At 53.4% G+C, this 14562-nt stretch overlaps 1 protein-coding gene across 1 annotated transcript in view; it reads right to left on the minus strand.

Annotated features, from left to right (window-relative positions):
• Window positions 1-671: 671 nt before the first annotated feature.
• RBM19 (RNA binding motif protein 19) overlaps window positions 672-14562 on the minus strand; it is a 70292-nt gene continuing 56401 nt past the window's right edge. Inside the window, exons 24-25 of the mRNA XM_013295786.3 lie at window positions 10518-10631; window positions 672-1063 (exon numbers count right to left, since the gene is read on the minus strand). Of these exons, the coding sequence (XP_013151240.2) occupies window positions 10540-10631 (92 nt within the window). The 3' untranslated portion in view covers window positions 672-1063; window positions 10518-10539. The remainder of the gene's footprint in view (window positions 1064-10517; window positions 10632-14562) is intronic.

A 14562-nucleotide genomic window follows, 5' to 3' on the forward strand; every position in this document is an offset into this window, starting at 1 on the left:
CAAAACCCCAGGCCAGACCAGCTGAAGCACTCAGCCAGCCCTGACAGAATCAGCAGCATTTTTGCAGGTTCAGGCTCAAATTAAGTTCACATGAGAAAAACAATTTGGACACACAACCCAGAGGGAGGCATCATCCCGGGAGGTCTGATGCCACAAGCAGATCTGAACACGGGGCTGTTCCTGGGGACACAAGGCAAAAGGCAGAGCTCGCCATGGCAGTGCAGAGATAGAGATTTTTTTTTTTTTAAGGTATGCAGTTCTCAAAAAGAAAAAAAAAGGGAAAAAAAAGGCCCTGTGTTTGCAGCCAACACGTGTAATCTGTTGCAGCCCTTGTCAGACAAAACAGTTTTGCCGTAAGACAGCGATTCCCAGAGGGGAAAGGGGCGAAGTGAAAATACTTTATCAGCTGCGTACATATGTAAAGCGGTACCCTGGTTGAAAAGCAAAGCCTCTTTCCCTTTGAAAGCTGGGAAGGGAGAGACGGGAGGCAATTGCCTGAGAGTGGGGACAGAAATGACACGGGCACAAAGCCGAAAGCAGCAAACCCCAGGCCTCCCTCCTAAAATATGCTTATCTCCCTATCAGACCAAAATAACTACCTAGCTGGGGCGAATATGTATTAAACAAACAAATTCAAACAAACCTGAGATGTGACTCAGGTTGGAAAACTCTTAAAATATACTCTTGGCTTTTAATGTACAGAAATTATCATTTAACTCAGGCATTAAAAGCAGGTTCTGCCACAGTCCCTGGGGTCAGCAGGGGAAGTGTCCATCTCCCCGGGTTTCTGTGGCACCAGGTTGGGCGGTTTCTGAGATGAGGGGAATTGCATCCTTGCCTGGATTTAAGAAGCAATCCTCGGGCAGGAGCTGCTGGCAGACAAGGGCTCTTCCTCCTGCTCCAAATTCAAGGTCTGTTTAAAAGGCTGGGAATACCGAGACCTGGGCACATGGCATAAATCAGCTGTCGGGTTCACAGGACGAGTGGACTCTGCTGGCAACAAGTGTGCTGGCTGCCGGGTCCCCAGCAGAGGCTTCTCCCTCTCCATCCATCAGCGAGAGACCTGAGAAGATGGAAAAAAAAAATATTAATGCCACGTAGCAGCTCCCTGCCACCGCCGGTGAGACAGCGAGGGGGACTCGAGCACGCTGCTGCTGGGCTGGGGGACACACAAGTGCCCAACTCCGTACCCGGCACAGCCGGCTCCTCCAGCGGGATGGAGAGCCCGGGCAGGGGATGAGATGCTGGGTCACTTCCCGTGAATACAGAGGCACACAGGCAGGAGGGAGGTAAGAAATGGGATGCGGGGAGAAACCGGAGAAAAGAAAGGAGAGAATGAGGAGAAGAAAGGGAAGGAGAAGAGGCAGTGGGGGGAGAGGGAAGGAGCACGCACGCGTGCCCATCTGGGCAATGCATCACATTGAAATTGTCCCGCATTAAAAATTCACCAGCCAGTGAATTTTCAAGGGATTTGTAGTAATTAGATGACAAAATGCTGGCAAATCTCAGGCTTGCCAAAGATGTTACTCAGGGGTCAAAGACTCGACACTTTTGGCTGGGTAATTTGTAAGTGTCAATCACACTCAGCCATCAGAGAGAAAGGAGAGATCTAACGGCTGAATCCTAACGAAGTCCAAGGCCCCTGCCTGCCGTCGCCCTGCCTGCCATCGCCCCCGCTGCCCCCCTCCCGCCTCGCGCAGCCGCACTCGCTGCCGGGCACATGGGGCTCCAGGCACACCGGCTGGAACACACAGTGGGTTTCTTTTTTTAAAAAAAAAATTAAAAAACAACTTTTATCCTGCTGGGGGTGGGGGGGCAGGGGGGATGGTGAGCTGCGAGCCCCCCAGGGTGACCCCTCCACAGTCCTGTATCACTTCTGACATGTGGTTAAAATTGCTCCTGGGATGGTCCATCCTCCTGTTTCCCAGGGCTCGCTTAGCCCAGGCTGACACACTGGGCTGCATTCAGCTGAAAATGAAATTAAAACAGCTCCTGCCTGCGATCTGCCCGTTTCTGCCTCTCCATCAGGCATTACGGAGCCACCAGCACCACCACAGGGTCTGTCTCTGTGGAAATAACCTGGGTTACTTTAGACACCAGCGGGATGCTCCTGGCCACGGGCAGTGGCAGCGGAGTGCCGGAGGGGGGTCCTGCTTCGGGGTGGCAGCTCGTGTCACACACCCACCCGGAGCCTGGGGGAGAAAGGACATGAGAAGGTTTTCTACTTCATCAGCTTAGAAATCAGACCACAAAGTGCTAAATTAAAGCTTTACCCCACATGCCATGAGAGATCCCTGCCCCAGCCATACACGAGGTCTCTGGTGTGGGGCTCAACTTTGCTGAGGCTCGGCAGGAGGGATGTGCTGAGGTTAAACCCGGCCTTTGCTGCTGGGTTCTTGGGACAGGGTGGACCCCACAAAGGCAGGGTATGGCCCCATGGGGCCGGCTGCCTGGAAACTGAAGTGTATTTTTGCAATTTCTGGTCAGATTTCTAAGCTGATGAAACAGAAAATCTCTGGACTGATCCGAGGGCAGCACCCAGGAACTTCTGCAGCCCCATGAGCATCAGTGGGATGGCTGCTAACATGGGCTACACTTAACTCCGAAAAGATTTTAGGTCACCAAATGCAGGAGAGGCAGGAACATGATTTCCTCTCCATCTCTGGTGGCTTATAAAGCTGTCCTCATTACACCTGCTAAATCCCACCTCCGGTTTTGGGCCGTGAGGGATGGTTTAAGCTGTAGGGAAGGGATGAAGGGATGCTGGGGGGTCCAGACACCAGCTCTGTGCTGCTGCAGCTGCTGGGGCATCGAAAGCATCCATCACACCCCAAGGAAAACCACTCTGCACACCCAAACCCCGCTTTCTGATGCACTTAAATAAGCCAAGTCACAGGGCACAAGAGAAAAAAAGGTTTGTTTGCTCCACGCCATGCAGTGTGCTAAATATTGTGAGCATCCTCAATCCAGCGGCACAGGGAGAGGAGAGGTGGGGAACGGGTGTGGAAGGGTGGGAGGAAAATCGCCTTTGGACAGAGTTGCTGCGGTTTATTTTGAATCCATTGCAATTCCTTGCTGTAGGACAGCGGGACTGTAATATCTGGTAACTCAGCCAAGCAGCAGCGTGGTGCTCTCCAGCCACTGCGCTGCCCTATATAAGGGAGCTAAGGGGACTGTAAAAGTGGCTATAGGTTTCTCCTCAATTTAAAAAGTCATTTAGCAGCTGCAAAACACCGCCTGGCAACAGCTGGCCCTCAGAGGGGCATCCTTCCTTCAGCTACTCATCAGCTGCATTTTGAGCTTCTATTCTGTGTATTTAAATAGCCTGAATCACAGGCTCAGATCTGCAGAGGTGCTTTTCCATTTTTTCCTTTATCTTAACTTTATCTAACGTCATCTTAAGATGCTGCTAGAAGAACATTTGTTGGGAAGCAGCAGCTGATCTGCATAGGGAAGGACTCTGTGACCTCCTCAGCACCCACTGCTGCTGCTCTGTCGGGTGTCCGGAGCTGTCTCCCGTGGTGCCCATGGGGCAGTGCCTCCTCCCCACTGGAGCCTGCTGCCAGCAGATGAAGACCAATAGTCCACCTCACTGCGCCCGAGCGCAACTCCTACCACTGCCTCGCTCGCTGTTGCAGGAGAAAATTAACCACCAAACAAAGCAAAACCTGAATTTTAGTTGCGTGAACACAAAGAAAAATGTTTTTCCCCCCAGATCACCTCTCCTGACACATGCTACAGACCTCCCTCTTACCTTCCTACTCTTATTCCCCTTGACAGGCAGCACTGCGTGCAACTGCTGTCCCAGCAGCTTTGCTAAGCCCTGAGCTGGGGATGTCACACGTGGGGATGTGATGACACCGGTGCTGTACCACCCGGTCCACGTGGGCTGCAGGGCAGAAGCGCTGGCGGGATGCACAAGCTGGGCACACTGAGGCCCGTCAGCCCAGCACGGTCCTGCGGCTGGAAGGGAGAGCTGCGCCTAATTATGTGGCACTAATTACAGACTGTGGAACGTAGGGCTCGAGCTCATGCAGGTCTGAGCCTGGCCACCGCTGCCCCGCGGCAGGGGAGGCTGGATGCCGTCCCTTCTCTGGGGATCTCCCCTGCTGCTGCTGCTGCTCTCCCCTCTCTTGCTGGCATTGGTTTCTCTGTTTCACCGATTCACATCACACCGTGTGCACACCCGCCTCAGCCAACGTCTGTTCGTATTCTCTCTGCCTTTCTTCCTAGCTCCAGTTTGGGGTGAAAGCCTCCCTTATTAGCCAATTTGGATACCTATTTACTGTGAATTACTGAGCCTGATTATTATTCATGAATGGCTAAGTCTGAAATCTCAAGCCCTGCCATGCGATTTCTCTCCCTCTCCAATGCATATATTTAGGGAAAACAGGAGGCAGTGTGTCTCAGTCACACGCAGACACACTCCGGAGAAAGGAAAGCTGCATGCTCACTCTCCTGTTTTATTTCCCATCAAGGAAGGTGCTGGTGGAAGCTGGAAGGTGCTGGTGGAAGCTGGAAGGCAGTGGTGCTGAACACTGGTTATGGTGCGACCCAGGGTAAGGTCCAGACATGCTGTAACATGACAGGGAAGCTTGTGCTCCCCAGATCTGCAGCCAGCATCCCAGCCAACTGTCCCTGCAGGTGGCTGCAGCCTGGGGCGATGCCAGTTTGCTGCTGCCCCCTCTCATAATGGGGTCCAGGTACTGGGAGTCACCTTGGCTGTGGCTGAGCCCGGCTGACCTGTGGCAATCAGTTACCCAGCGGTGACTTGTCTGATCCCTTAGACACAATCAGAATATTTTAATGCTGGCTGCAGGGAAGGAAAGGAGGTTTCTGTGAGAGGTGGGGAAAAGATGGGGCAGCATCAGCAGCATCCCTTGGCTAATCCTCCACCAAAGGAGAAGCAAATGGGGTTTGCAATTGCAAAAGGCTGGTGGAAGGGAGACGATTAGGAGCTGAAGAACAAGCCCTGACTGTCAGTTAAAGCAGGAGTTTGTAGCAAACCTGCATGCCTGGCAGGGAGTAGGGCTGCTCCTGGCAGGGATACAGCAGTGGGCACAGCACACAGCTGCTTCCACCTGCAGACCTGTCCTGTGCTTTGCAAATGGGGAAACCAAGGCAGTGAGGAAAAGTCTCCACGGGAAAGCATCGCTCCACCAGCAGCACGCACGCCTTCATACTACTTCTTCTATCTCAAGGGAGCAGCAACCAAAGCACTGGTTTTTTCCAAGCCCAAACTCTTCCTGTGTGTTTCCTGCCACATCTTGCTCAGGAAGACAACTCTGAGCATGCACAGACACCTCACTTACTGCCTCTGCCAGCAGACAAGCAAAGCTGGTAGAGTTGCTGGGGAGAAGGGGGTGGCTGCCAACACCAACAGGCAGTCAGGAAGGCTTGAGATCCCAGAGCTCCCGCCTGGAGCCGGCAGTGGGGCTGGAAAGCAGCAAGCACAATGCAGCGGGATGCAAGCTCTTCCTGCAGCCCTGGCAAAGGGCTGGTGAATGGCACCTGCGGTACTTGCTGTGAAGAGACAGGCTTGCTCGGCCCTCCAGCGCTTGCGGGGCACACTGGGGAGGAAGACTTTGCAAAGGCAAGATGGAATTAAGGGGATGAGAAGAGCTGAAATTTGTGATCCAGTGCTGTAGGCAGGACCAGTGCAACAGTGATGAAAAGAAACCACTTGTGGAGGGGGCAAAGGGATGGGGGCACGTTCTAAGCAGCAACATTTCAAGCCCACAGCTCAGGAAAAGAGCAGCTCGCAGAGTGAGATGCTACCTGCCTGTCTATGTCGATGCTGAGTCCCCCTCCTCCTTCCAAGGGACAGTGGGAAAAACAACACAGATTGTGGTCAAGAGTTTTCCAAAGGTGATGAGTCGCTTTGAGCAATGAAAGAGGGCACAGCAGCACCGCCTGGCTCCGAGGGCAGCGGGAAGCATCACTCAGCCAAGACACCCAGCCCTGGGAGCAGAGGAGCTCGCAGCACCCAGCCCGACCCCAGCCCGGTGGATATCCTCTGCGCATTGACTTGCTTGCTGTCCCCTTAAGTAGATAACAGCCCACACAGGCCTCTGGCAACAGGCAGCAATAAAGTAAAGCTAGTTTTACATTAAAACCCGTTAACCCTCTAATTCAGTAAAAAGGCTGCATTTGAATAATATCCTAATCCAATTGCGGAGCCGGCCCTGGGGAGGGGGATACAGAGGGTGCCCGGGGAGCAGCCGCAGCTGTCACAGCTCCAGCTGCCATCCAGCTCACCGGGGTCTCGCCCTGGACAAAGCCATCACAATCTGGCGAAAGCCCCCCTGGCAGGGCAGTGGTCTTCAACCTGGGGTCTGCAGACCCCACAGGGACCCTGTACCATATCCTGGGGCTTGCAGAAGACAGGACCGAGTGTAAACTACTGGTTTCAGTTCTCCGATGGGGAAAGCATGTGCCAAGCACCAGCCCAGAGAGACTTCCCCAAGCCCATCTGCCAGAGCCTGAAATAACCCCTGCAGCCCCACGATGGCCACATCTGCAGCTCCTGCCCAGGGCAAGGGGTGATGGCTTGGCCAGGAGCAGGGGCTTGCAGCGGGCTGCTCCTCCTCTCTGCCACCAGCACAGCCTGGATGCAATGCACACCACCCCCCTCCCCAAAAGGACACCGAGAGCAGATGGGCATCGCACCCTCAACATGCCCAGGTCTCCCCAGGGAGCACAGGGCAGCTGAGGGGTGACCAGCGCACACGGTGACCCCAGCCCTGCGGTGTCAAGAGCCAGCAAAACAAGGGGACCAGGGCCACAGCTCATCATAGCCCAATTACAACAATTAGCGTGTAATCATTTGTTATAGATACAACCTTTCTGAATAATAGTTACTGCTAAAAGAAACTATTATCACTCTTGAACAAAATAAGCATATTGTGATAATGTTCAACTAGTGAAGTACCGCCAGGGTTAAGGACCAGCGGGAGGCTATTTCCCAGGTTTAACTACACGGACAGTTAAAAGAGTTTGCATTATTTTATCATTAGGATTGTTTCACATCGGACTAAAAAAAAAAAAAAAAAAAAAAAAAAGGGGCAGCAGGGAGTGATGAATTTCCTGCAAACCTACTTAGGCATTCATTTTAATTCAGGGTAATTAGCAGGTATATGCTCATTTTCAGAAAACTCCCGTTAAACCCACTGTAATTTTAGGGGTGCAATGTGTGGGATTCTCAATACGTAACAAAGAAGTCGAGTCTTTGCTTGTGGAGTAGACATTAACTCAAACTGTTCTCCAGAGCTGCAATCAGCACTTTCATAATTAATGTACAGGCATACGTATCTGTATACACATACACAGCCCCCCCCTGCACACATCAAACAGATTTCCTTGATACCAAATTGCCTGAAAAATTAACCAATGTCAAACTGCTCAACAAGATAAGTATCATTAAGGGAAAAAGAAAATCTTCATTATGTTTGAAGGTACGGAAAAAAAAAACCACCCTCATGAATGTTTTCTAGCCTGCTTCCAGACTGGGAAATAACATGTTTTAAAACATATCAAAGGGTTAAATTAATTTTCATTAAAATTTAAATTTGAGAAGGCTCCTTCTCCTCTTTCCTCCCTCCTCCCCCTTTGAACGTTTGACTGGCAACCATTTCATATTTCAATCTCGGCAGAACAAATTGAATTAGATGTTGAAACCAAACTCTGCTCTGTTCTCTAAAGCCTACATGCTCTGCTTGCGCTAATCCTTTTCGTCGCCACTGCAGACCTCAGAGACACTCAGCAAGAAACCTGCCCCACCACAAAAGACAATGAAGGGAGAGAGGGAAAAAAAAACCACAACAGGAAAAAAAACCCTCAGGAAAATCCAACCCCAACCTGCAACGCTGCAGAGCTTCACTTAAATCATGTGCTGGGTGATACATGTGCCTGGAAGGGACCCTGCCCAGCTCCTCTGTCCTCTGTTCGGGTTGGTCCTTCACCCCCCCTGGATGTTAATGTCCTGTTTCCCTGTAGTGATCCCAGAGTGCGGGGCTGCCCCAGCACCACTGAGGGGTCCTGCTGCTGCTGCCCCCTGCACCGGCACAGATGGCAAAGGCAGTGGGGAGCCACGGAGGGAGTGGGGATGGGAATGCCACTCATCAACGCTGAGCAAAAAAAGGAAAAAAAAAAATGCTTGTCACCATTTGGCTGACGCAGTGACACCCCCTTTGACAGTGCGGCTCTGACACCCGTGACTCAGTTTACCCACCTGTCCACTGAGCACGAATGCCTGTCTGCTGCAGGGCAGGGTAGATGTGCTGGAGCTGCCATAAGGGATCCATGTTCTACACCACAGCCCTGAGGAGGGGGACACCCCTGAATTTTGGGGGTCTGACCCTAAGCCAGCAGCCCCAGGTTCTGACAGCAGGGAAGCCAGTGCAGGGGGCTGGGAAGCCGCTCGGAGGCAGCAGCAGGCTCCCGAGCTGCAGCGTGGTTTAGGGGACTGGCACAGGGTGTTACAGGTCTGGGTGCTGAGCCATAGCACTCAGCCTCCTCCCTGGGGACTGCATGAAGAGCCAGGGACCCTCCAAGCCCACTGGTCTGTAAGCACAGGGCTTGTCCGGGCTCTGAGCAACACTGCATGTCCTGCCCCTCCTGTGCTGCTCCATCCCTCCCCACTTCCATCATTCCCCAGCTCCATCCCTCCCCACTTCCATCATTCCCCAGCTCCATCCCTCCCCACTTCCATCATTCCCTGGCTCAGTCCTCAGGCTGGCTGTTGGAGAAGGTGTTAACAGCACGTACACCTGGAGGCATCCTTAAATCAGAGCGGTTCCAAGGGAACAAATGTTATCTCGAAGCCCCGGCACTTACTGCAGACGCACCGCATGAAGCAGGCAGTTATTTAACCCAACTCGGATTACTCCTGCGGTCACGTAAGCACCTTCCCTTTCATCAGGAGGGCCCCGGCACTGTGCTCGTGCCTGACACTTGCTGCAGCCCGGGAAGGCAGATGTATTAGCAGGGTTATTGGTCGGCTCCAGGCCCAGATGCGCTCGCTATTCAGGCGGCCAGCGGTGTTGTGGGTTGAACAAAAGTCTGGTAATAAGTAAGGTTATGAGCATCCCACTGCTAGGTGTATTGGGTACCACCTCGCAGCAATAGGCAGATATTGCTGAGAGGAAAACAGCTTCTCCGGCAGTAATGTGCAACACACACACAAACACACGCCAGCAAGCGTGGGGAGGCTTCCCGGTGCTGATACACAGTCCCAGGTTCACCCCAGCACAGTGGGCTCAGTGCCGCTTCAGACATGTGCAGCATGCGGCCCTAGCAGCACCCCAAAAACCAGGCTGGCCCTGGGCCACTTGGATGAGATTTAGGAACTGGTGTCACTTCTTTGGTTGTAAAAATGGGAGCCAGAACATGTCAAAATCACTCCTTTGGTTGTGTTGAGCGAACACAGCGCTGCTGGAGAAAGCCCTGCAGGGAATTTCTCCCCAGCGTGAAGGATTCGTCAATCCAGTACCCAGAGCCACCTCCCTACGGGCAGCACACCAGTGCGATGCACTTCATCTCTCTTGGCCCTGCATGAGTTTCTCGGCACCGGATGGGGTTTCATCACCGTGGAGGTGGGCAGCGAGTTCCTCAGTGGATGGAAAAAGGGGGGCAGAGTGCAGTTCAAAGGGACCTGGGAGCCTCCCTGGTGATTTTATTGCACTTCTCCGGATGCTGTGGCTGGGGAACAGGCTTCCTACCAGCAATCCGGTTTCCACCACGGCCACAAACACGCACAAAGGAGATCCACAAGCCTGTCTCACCTCTCTTGAACCCACAGAGGGTTCACTAAGCGGTCTCAAAAGGAGGTGGGGAGCTGGCTGAACTGCACATAGTTTGACCACAGGGAGCTATTTAATCCTGGCTCCCTCCAGCAAACCTCTGCCGTCCCACACTCTCCAGCCTCAAGATGCTACTCCAAGGAAGACACATGCCAAGGAGGAGCGAGGCCAGCCAGGACTCAAGACAGCATGAACTAGACTGTGGGGCTGCGTGGTGCCCTTGGAGGGAATGAAGCCATGGAGGCTGCGGGTGCTAGCAGGGAAAAGGCCTTTGCCAAACTGTTTCATGGTGGCAGCTGCAGGTTGGTCTCCAAACAGGCGCTTTTTTTCTGGCAGCCCATCTGTTCTCCCCCAGCCCCAGTGAGGGCCAATTCACAACTCAACAGTGATTTCTGCTGCAGCAGCAATTCTGCTGGCTTCCCCTGTAGGAAAGCAAACACACTGGGGAGCATGCAGAAGCACAAACAGTGCATGCACTCACTTCAATGCAGAGCCTAAACCGAGCCCAAATCTGGGCTGTACCTTTTGAGACCATGGCTACGAGCCTTCGGGGTGACAGGGAGGAAAGGCAGCGGATGGGATCCTGGCTCGGAGGCTGATGAGCCTTTGCAATGCCGCCTTCTCCTCCTCCTGGCACTGCTGACACTGCAGCAGCCCAAGGCATTTGACCTTTAGGGCCAGCTGTGCCCGCCACAGCCCCACTGCCCTGGTACCCACCTCACCAGATGCCAGGCAGCTGTTAGATGGCCTCGTCTTTGTTGCTCTCCTCCTCTTCCAGATGCTCCAGGATTTCATTCAAAACCTCTGATCGTTTTCTCTTGTTTGGGGAGTCTGTCCAGACCCGAGTGGTAGTGAAGGGCATGCAAAAGAAGAAAAGCAAAGATTATAACCTGGGGCCCATGCACAACCGCCTCCACTTTGTGCTACCTCCAGCACCCCTCATCCTCCTCAGTTGTTACTGCAGCTAAGGTAAAGCCCCTCAACTATCATTTACTCTTCCTCACCAGGCAGGTCCGGGCAGGGCACCACAGCTGCTGGTGTGACCCCATACCTACCCCCATACTTTAGTTCACACGCTTTGGTGGAAGCAAACAGCCTCAGCATCCAAACAGGCTCACTGGTGATGCCAACCCTTCCCATTGAGCCCAGTTCACCCATTCCCTGTCCAAGAATGGTCACCCTACCAACCTAGACACCAGCCTTGGTTCAACAAGGCTTGTGGCAGGACACAGACCCACCAACATCTTTGCTGAGACATACGATCTCGGTGCCTGGCCCCGCAGCCCAGCCCACATCTCCCACATCGGCTGGCAATGGGTAAAGGCGAGGGGCTGGCTCTTCCCTGACAGCTGGGGCAGTGATGTCCCCACCTTGCTTTACCTGCCCCACACCGACAGCACTGTCCCGTGACCCACAAGGCATCATCATGCTCCCAAAACCGCTGTGGGGTGCAACACCATGCCTGCATCCATCCTCAGGGATGTCAGAGTCTGCAGGAGGGCGAGAAACCCCCGGGGGGCTGCCAGGACCCGGCATCAGCACCCGGGTGACAAAAGCCATTTGGCCCCTGTGCTGAGGCTGAGGGCGGCGCTGCCTGCTCTCCGCTGGGCAAGAAATGCCCTCCCAGCAGGAGCCGTGGTGCAGCCCCTTCTCCCCCCGCTCGCTCCCCAGCCAGCGGCTCTCACTTGCGAGCAGCACATGGAGAACAGCTGTTTAAATCCTGCTTTCAGACATCAAAAGCCTCGCTGGGTTTCTCAAACAAACAAACATACCATAGGACTAAAGAAAAGGTGTAAAATAAATAAATGGAACAAGCTGTGCATTTTCTTTTAGTATTACAGCTGCTGTGGGAGATAAACAACAAGTAAATGTCACAAAACATCAATACAGAAGAAATTAACCTCACAAAAGCTCACATCCCCCCCTCCGCCTCCCCCCCAACTCCCAACAATTTTGCATTTCTGGAGTTCCCATCTAATGATTTTATTTTTCAATTAATTCCTTGACAGAGCGCCAGAACCTGCCTCCTTCCCCGCTAGTGGCTGCGGGGATGGGCAGGGGGACGGGGGTGCCAGCAGCCCCAACTTGCCTCCTGGCACCCATGCCGCTGAGCTCAGGGGAGGCAAAGGGGCTGCAAGGTGCCACCCCAAGACCCTGGAGCGACTCTTCCCAGCTCAACCATCCAAAAGCAAAAGGCACAACCCACCTGGGAGGAAGGTGCCAGCTCAGTGGATCTCCCTCCCCTTTACTCTGCCCTCCCAGCTCCTGCAGCCCTAGCCAGGCTCATGCTTGGGGCTCAGAAATGGCACCAAATGTGGTCTCAGCTCCCAAATCCATAGCAAGGAAGAGTGTGTCCCCCACCTGCCACCCCTTCCCCACCAGCCCCTGATGTGCCCCATGAGGAGACCCTACACAGAGGTGATGATGGGGGTTGCACGGCGGAGGAGATGCTGGATGTGGGGTGCTGGGTGCTAAGGGAGCATCCCTAAGCAGTGCAGTGCAGCCAGAGGATCTGCTGTGGTGTGGGCAGGGGGCTGGTAGGGCAAATGACCCCCGCCGTGTGTGCTCCAGATTCACCAGCTCCCCAGCCACAGCACTGTTGGGGAGCACCAAAGCATCCCTCAGCACCACCTAACAAGGAGGAAAAGGGGGGTAAAAAACCCCAGGAGGGTGGGGAAGTGAATTGGTTCAACTTCAGTTCAGCCACTCCAAGCTGGTTAAGGTTTGCCCGCTAACGATCCCATTTGCTTCCTTTAAACAATAGCCAAAGCCGGCGGGGGTGGGCCGAGAGGGGGATTACCACGGGATTAGAACGTGGCAGGGTTGCGAATGCCACGCTAATCCTGCAGGGTTTTACTCTCCGGCTACGGCATGTGTTTGCATTAGTTACAGATGCTCTCTCTAAAAAAAATATCTAAAAAAAAAAAAAAAAATAGAAGAAAGGACTAAAAAGGAAGCCCAAAAGGCTGGGAGGTGAGGGCAGGCGTGGTGGGTCTGTAATGCAGCCGAGAGGTAAAAGAAGCAGCGTGGGGGTCTGCAGCCAAAGGAGGAGCAACCTGGGAAAGATGACAGGGATGGAGAAGAATCTTCCCACCCTGCTGGGGAGGGCAGGAGGATCAGGTCCTGAGCAGAGCATGCCTTCCTCTGCAAACACTCTACTTCCAGCAAACAACTGTAAATAATCAAGGGCAAGCCACGCTGGGGCTCCACCGCTTTGCACGCACCCACAGCCCTCTGCTGAGACCGGGGGCCTTGCTGGAAACGCTCTCACAACTACAATACAAACCAGACCCCCTCCTCACACACCTCTCTCATTTGCCTGCCCTGCAGCCTCCACACCCCCTCTTTCCAGCCCAACCTTCCTATAACCCCCCCCCCCGCACAAGTCATTCCTTCCCCTTCCCACGTCTTACGTAAAATTCCCCATCTGTCAATTTAATTCTTTGATCGATGGGAAAGAGCAGGAAAAAACGGCCCAGCACAGCTGGCTTCCCAAGTTAGCCCTGGCAGGATACCGCCAGCCCCGCTGGTGACGGCTGAGTGCAATGTTTGTGAAGCGCAGAGAACACAAGTCAATAGTAATTTAACTGGATTGGGAGCGAGTACCTTCCCTGCACGGACTGCGAGCTCCTGGGAGAGAGGGAGCACACGCACGCTGAGGGTATCACTGCCTTGCTCACCAATCTTCCCCCAGTGAGGTTTCCCAGGATGGAGCTGTGCCGGCAACCGTGGTCCTGTGCCAGGCGAGCAAAGGAAGGGGGATCGAGCTGTTACAGACTCTTTGTGGGCTGCAGTGATGTGACTGTGGGGATGCAGGAGATGCACAGGTCTGCAGTGGGGCTCTGGATGTGACCCTGGACTGCATACCTCCAGATCTGCCTCTCACCCCAGGGCTGGCAAATTCAGCTGCAGGGCTTTGGGATCCCTTCATCACTATTTTGGCACAGCCAAAATATTCTCTCTGCTGGTTTCAAAGGCATCAGTGATCCTTGTCTGCCAAAGGGAAGATCCACCTGCCGAAATGAGGGCCAAGATGCTGCTGGTGGCAGAGTCTGTGCATCCCTCGCTGCTCTGATGTAGCGCTTGCCACGACCCTGCTCCACGTTATGGGCTGGATTAGAGGCCCTAAGGCCAACCTTCCCATGGCTTCTCCTTACCTCACTACAGTAGATAAGTCTCTTTATCCACAGTAGCATCAAATCCTCCCCTGTAGCTGGCCAAGCTCTCAGGCTCTCCAGCCACCTTGCAGCAGTGGGTCCCACAGATTAACAATGCATGGTGGGGTGCAATTAAAGCTCAAAGAAAGCTTCTTTTTTGTCCCTAACATAAGACACTGCCTCACCATGAAAAGAAGGTGCACTCAGAAATGAGCAAAAAGACTTAAACCTCTTACAGACGGCTCAGAGGCAGGAAAGCAAGCGCAGGGTGTAGTGCCACTGTCCCAGCCGTCAGGGCTAGGCTGCGGCTTCACTCCTGATAGCATTACAGAAACCATCTCTGGCAGCTGATGACCACTTCTGGGCTCCTCACTTTCTCCTGGAGCATTACAAAGACTTAGAATAAGCCATGAAGAATAACCTGAAAACTACACAAAATGGGAAGGAAGCCTATTCCATTTTATTGCATCTATTAGACCTATTGAAAAGATGGCTCAGAAATGGCTTGATTGCCACTACAAATGCTTGCACAGAGAAAAGACTTAGGAGACCAGACCTCTCTTTAACCTAACAAATAACAGCAGAGTGAGACCTGGGAACTGGAA

Source organism: Falco peregrinus, chromosome 2 (genome assembly GCF_023634155.1).
Source record: "Falco peregrinus isolate bFalPer1 chromosome 2, bFalPer1.pri, whole genome shotgun sequence".
Classification (NCBI taxonomy): domain Eukaryota; kingdom Metazoa; phylum Chordata; class Aves; order Falconiformes; family Falconidae; genus Falco; species Falco peregrinus.